This window comes from Buceros rhinoceros, unplaced genomic scaffold (assembly GCF_000710305.1).
Source record: "Buceros rhinoceros silvestris isolate BGI_N320 unplaced genomic scaffold, ASM71030v1 scaffold10424, whole genome shotgun sequence".
NCBI classification, from domain to species: domain Eukaryota; kingdom Metazoa; phylum Chordata; class Aves; order Bucerotiformes; family Bucerotidae; genus Buceros; species Buceros rhinoceros.
Window position 1 is genome coordinate 14,677 of NW_010410050.1, and position 5,516 is coordinate 20,192.

The 5,516-nt window shown below is 36.1% G+C and overlaps 1 protein-coding gene across 1 annotated transcript in view; it reads left to right on the forward strand.

Moving 5' to 3' along the window:
- Positions 1-5,248, forward strand: part of TMA16 (translation machinery associated 16 homolog (S. cerevisiae)) — a gene marked incomplete at its 5' end in the record, with an annotated part of 18,819 nt that extends 13,571 nt beyond the window's left edge. Inside the window, 2 exons of the mRNA XM_010135456.1 lie at positions 3,361-3,403; positions 5,007-5,248. Of these exons, the coding sequence (XP_010133758.1) occupies positions 3,361-3,403; positions 5,007-5,145 (182 nt within the window). The remainder of the gene's footprint in view (positions 1-3,360; positions 3,404-5,006) is intronic.
- Between the last annotated feature and the right edge of the window lie 268 nt (positions 5,249-5,516).

Genomic DNA, 5,516 nt, shown 5'->3' on the forward strand with positions numbered 1-5,516 from the left:
TTTTTTTTTTTTGTTATGCTTTAGAAACCCTCCAGTTCAAGCCTGTGTACAGGGGCAGGATTGGTTATACCCACAGCTGACAGAAGCTTTTTGCTTCTGATGCCCATAAGAACATTGAATTAACCTGGTTCAGTGCTTCTCCATCCGAACTTCAGTTCCAACTTTTCCAGTTGGAAAGGTGCTGACTTCACAGTATTTTATGCAAGTTCTGTGTTATAAATAAAGCTCAGCCACTTTGTCTTTTTTTCATGAAATATTCTTAAGTGCTAAATTCTTCATGACAAAGTTTGAGAGCTAGCATGCTGTTTGTTCTTCCTCAGAAGAAATACAGGAAAATAAAACTGTCTGAAAGTGTCAGAAACATGCAAAAATACTTACTTAAATTTTTCACTGCTCTTTTGTTATAACATATAGGTTGCTGAATACTTCATCGTAGAAGTAGCAGACAATACCTGCTCCCCAAAATACTGTTTTCTTTTCCATTAATTTCTGTCTTCTATTCTTTTCCATTTTTAGTTCAGAAAAACACGGTCCTGTGATTTAATACTTTTAAAGCAAACTAAAAGGTTCACAAGTATCAGCAAAAACAGTGACACTGGTGCATGTTAAGGAGATATTTATGAGTAAAACAAGTCTTACTAATCTGAAAATACAGTGCTACTGCAGCTTTCCACCATAATTTTAAAAATCAGTTACTGTGCAGTATAAGATAAAAATTTTGTCACTGCCAAAGCAGTAAAGATTGATTCAATCTTGCTTTGCCACAGAATCTCCTCCCTTCAGAATGCCTGCTTTCTTGTGACGTTAGTGAGCTCTGGGTGACAGGCTAGATAAAACTGTTAGAATACGCCTTGGAAAAAGTCCTAAGTATGTTAGTAAAAGCCATTAAATGCTTTCCAAGCTGTTCTATTTCAACCAAAACCAGCAATTGAAAGGGCTTCATTTAAAAGTCTTGTCATTTAGTCCTGGTTTGTCTAAGACTAACAGTGAACTGTATGTTGGATCAGTGCTTTGACAGAAGGAATAAATACAAATCTCAGTATATTTCTGGGGCAGAGATTAGCATGGTGCTAATCTTGGTTGAGATTAGCCTGGTGCGCCGTACTGTTTACATCTCTAAGCTCTCTCTGGAAGCAAACTGAGTAAGTATTGCTCCTTGTAAAATGCCCGAGAGAAGGGTAGAACTTCTTTCTGTTGTGAGGGCTAGGATGTGTCAGCATTTTGCACGGTGCTGCAAAGAGTGCAGTTCAAGGGACTGCAGAGAAAGCAAGGGGGCCTGTGTCTTCGTCTCAGTGCTGAGTTGGGCAGGATGAACCAAATGTGGCATTGATGTTTATCAGAACCAAGGAGTCGGCAGACAGTAGAAGGATTAGGTAAATGTTTCTTGGCCTTGCCTTGCTCAGCTGTGAGCGGTATCACCTTACTGATTTACACAGAAGCAGGCTGCAGAAATCAGTGTAATTTGCTACCAAAACATTTTGCGTGTTATTGTTCTTCATTTGGTAACTTTATAACCCAGTGTGAAAGGAAGGACTTTTTCTGAAGAGACTATCTGGCCACAAAGATAAGTGACAGGTATCATCATCCTACATTCTGTAGTAGCAAGATCATCTATAATCCTGCATTGATAGCAGGATCTGATTTATTACTGTCAGACTTGGGAACACTGACAGATGAACAAAGGCAGAACTGTATGTTCATGTTCACTCAAGGACAGTATAAGAAATTGCTGCAATGTCACATTTTTAAAAGCTAAAATAATAAAGTGGATTTAATGTTACAGAAGTAGGAAGCATATTCCATGTCGAGAAAACTGCTGGCTGTGAAATTTGTAGTTCATAGGCAGTAACGAGGTATCTTACACTGTGCAAAATTTTCAAGGCTCCTATGGCATAAATATCTATAAATCAGTGAAGATGTTCAGCACAGGTGACTCACAATACTTTAGGACCAACCAAGAAAAGAATGACACTGAATGAAAACAAAGCAGCTTAGGCACCCTAGGTAAAATTCTGCAGGAGTTTATAAACTACAGTCTAGTCGGAATGTTTTGGCGACTCCAGGAGGGAAAAAAGGTCTGTCCCATAGGTATTTGTACATGGTGTTTGCCTTCCTTTTTATTACCAAAGGTAATAAAGATTTGTTGTGAGTATATGTCACTTACTTATTTCTGCTCATGGGCAAGACTGGAAACTCTTAGTCATTCAAACTATTGATGTTTGTTTGTGTTTAGCCAAGAGGAGCATCATCTCATGAGAGGAGATAGGTGCCAACCATCTATATAAATATTATGTTGCATATGCTACAATATTTAACAGACATTTCGGCAACCATGAAATGCTAGTTTCCTTGTATTGAGTGGTTTATGGAACAGGTATTTAACAACAGAAACCGTAACTGCATTGGAGTGAGACTGACTGTTACCAAACAGCCATTCTTTGCTCTCAGACTGTCTCACTGCAGGTGGAAGGAAATAGATGTGTATTGCAAAATCCAAGAATGTGTTTTATTTAAACACCTTACATCTGGTACTTTTGCCAGTGTTTATATTTTAAAAACACACGCACACACATCTGTATTCTTGTACTGCATGGTAAATTATACAAAGTGTATTTCAGCGTTTGTTACATTTTCTTACTTGAATTATCAGAGTTACTTTCTTAACTCCACTCCTGATATATCTTGCTTGCAATGGTGACTTAAGTGCTTTGAAATTTTTTTCAGAAAACATTTCCAAGTACTTATGGACCACTTAGTACTCATCAGTTTAGAGTGAGGCTTATATATTTAGGTCAACTTTGAAACTTAAAGTCTCTTATTTTACCATATATATATATATATACACACATATATATATATCTGTTGTGCATATTTATAGTAAGTTCTACAGAGCAGAATTGTCTTTTTATTATGTGGTTGAGTGAATGTTAAAAAAAAGCGTGATCAGACCTTGGTCTTGGTTGAGGATGTTAGTTATAATTTTAAAACAAATAGTAAGTTAGTTATATTCCTAGTTTCTTCTCTGGACTTTTTTAAAAGTACTTAAACTGCTGTTTCTTGGAAATGTCACTTTAGAGGAAATAAAGCAGCCTCTTTTTATTATTTGTCATGATTGGATTTTCAGTAACTGGTATATTTGAATTCTGGAAGATGTCATAGGTGTAAGTTTACTTCTTTAGCAGCGAGAGGTCTTCCTGTTTATATATTGCTCTAGAAACTTTCTGATACAAAATTCTCATTCTCTTGGTCTTTTAACTTCTGAAATAATGTGTTCAGCCCTTTAACTCATATTTATTTTTTTTAAGTTATACTCACATTAGGTGTGTCACATCTAATAGAATATAATTTCATTCCCCTTAGAAATCCCAGACATTATGAACAGAAAGCATCTTAAATTTTTCAGGTAAGTTCTTCTTATTATCACTACTAATATATTTATGCAAAACAGGGTTTCTGAATTTGACGTGTTGTATGTCTTCTTTTTTCTTAAAAGAATTTATGCAAAACTGTCATAGAATTTGTCATTTGAAAAAGCAGACTAGGTATGGTGTTGCTATTTTGGCATTTCTTAGCTGTTTGTTACAAGCTACATGCTGGTGACAGTTAATCATTAAAACATTGGAAGGATTAGAAAGCTCCAACAGTTAAGAATTCCATTTCTGTAACTTAAGTATGTTTTTTTCAACATTCTTAGAGAATATTTTCTCTTTACCTAAAATTCTCACTTCAGTTGTTCCCTGATACACACAAAGGATAAGCATTTACTGTTATGTGTAAGGATCAAGTCATAGATATATTGGTAAATGGAATTAGACTGTTCTCTTACTTGAAATGAGATTTCAGATGGTAGTTGTAGCGATATAATGTAGTGACTTATGTTATTTATAGGCAGAACTTACCATTAAGTAACTAGACCAGCACTAAGTTCTGAGTCATCTTTTCCAAGATCTAGGTGTAGTACAGTAGTGTTTGTGCACACATACATTAGTTGAAAATCTTCAGCGAATCGACGACTTAGATTTAACTTGTGGTTAAAAGATCTGGGAGCTGGGAAATCTGCTGCGAGCTCACCTGGGCCAGCAAGCCAGTATGCCTCGGTAATGGATTGAATGAACGCTCCTGATGACAACTCTATCAAATGAGATACTTTAAAGAAAAAAAAGACTTATTGCAAGGAATGATATAACCACAAACTCCTTGGGGAGGTGTGGAGCCAGAAGTCATCCTTATACAATATTGGAATAAAACTAGAAATCTCAAAGAAGGGATAGACCTCTGGCTGCTCTGTTTATAAATACGCAACTGACGACTTGTACTGGGACATCTGGTGAAAGTGCTGTTTTATTACCTTAGTAGAGCAGAACTGTGTCTATCTTATAATTGCCAAATACTGTCTTTGTCCTTGAGGAAATTTATGCATGTAGTGCACTTACTATTATCCAAAAAGCATTCTGTTAATTGAGTACTGGATTTGACTTGTGATACTGAAATGAACCGTTCTTCCTTCATGCAGCCTTTTGAAATAATACGTGAATTAATGTTTCCCGACATTTTGCGTGCCCTTTAAGTCAGTCAAACAAGATGTTAACAGTTGACATAAATCATAATGAAGGATTTAATGTACATGTGGTGTTAGCTTTGCAAATTGAGCATCCAGATGAAGATTCCAAACTGCTTTTCCGTTGTGTGTCAAACCTAAAAGCAGGTGGCCTAAAGTAACTGAGGATACAAATAGTCCGTGGGAATAAAGTAAATCATATATTTTTTTTGTTCAGAATGTCAAATTGGAAAGTACTTAATTCTTCATAGAGAAATTACAGCTGCTGTAGTGTACAAAATGAGGTGGAAAAAATGGTTCTTATTCATCTTGCAGGGGGACTGAGCATAATTTAGAAAAGCAGCCTCACTTGAGTTAGCATCTTCTGAGGAAGATTGTATTAACTCTGTCATTCCTTCTTGCTATTTCTGTTGGTAATTGTTTTTCATTACCTTTTCTCTCCTTCAAGAGAATGGGATGGTGATCTGAGGAAACTGCCAAATATCAAAATGAAAAAGCTTTCAGCTAGGGACGCTGCATGCAGTCATGCTGAGGAGGCAGATGTGGAAGCTAAAGAAGAATTGGATAAAGCAGAAGAGGTGGCCTAATGAGCCCATCTGATTCAAGAGCTGAAACAGCTGAAGGGAATTGTAAGAAACCTATTTTAATTATCACTGGAAACAGGAATAAATTTTAACTATATTTGCAAAGGATTTGCTAGTTGCATTTTTTTATGAGCTCACTGTGTACCTGTGGTAAAGAGCAGACAGTATATTATTGGGTAAAGCAGTATATTATTGGATAAAAAATTTTGAATATAAATAAAATCTTAGTTGTGTCCTTACTTCTCATCCTGCACCTTCTCTTTAGGATGTAGGCTCCGAGTTGACCAAGCAATTGTAATTTAGATCTTGAAATCCTGACTCATTGAGTATCTCTTCCCTGGTCATAGAGCAGTCAAGATTCAGACACCTGAAAT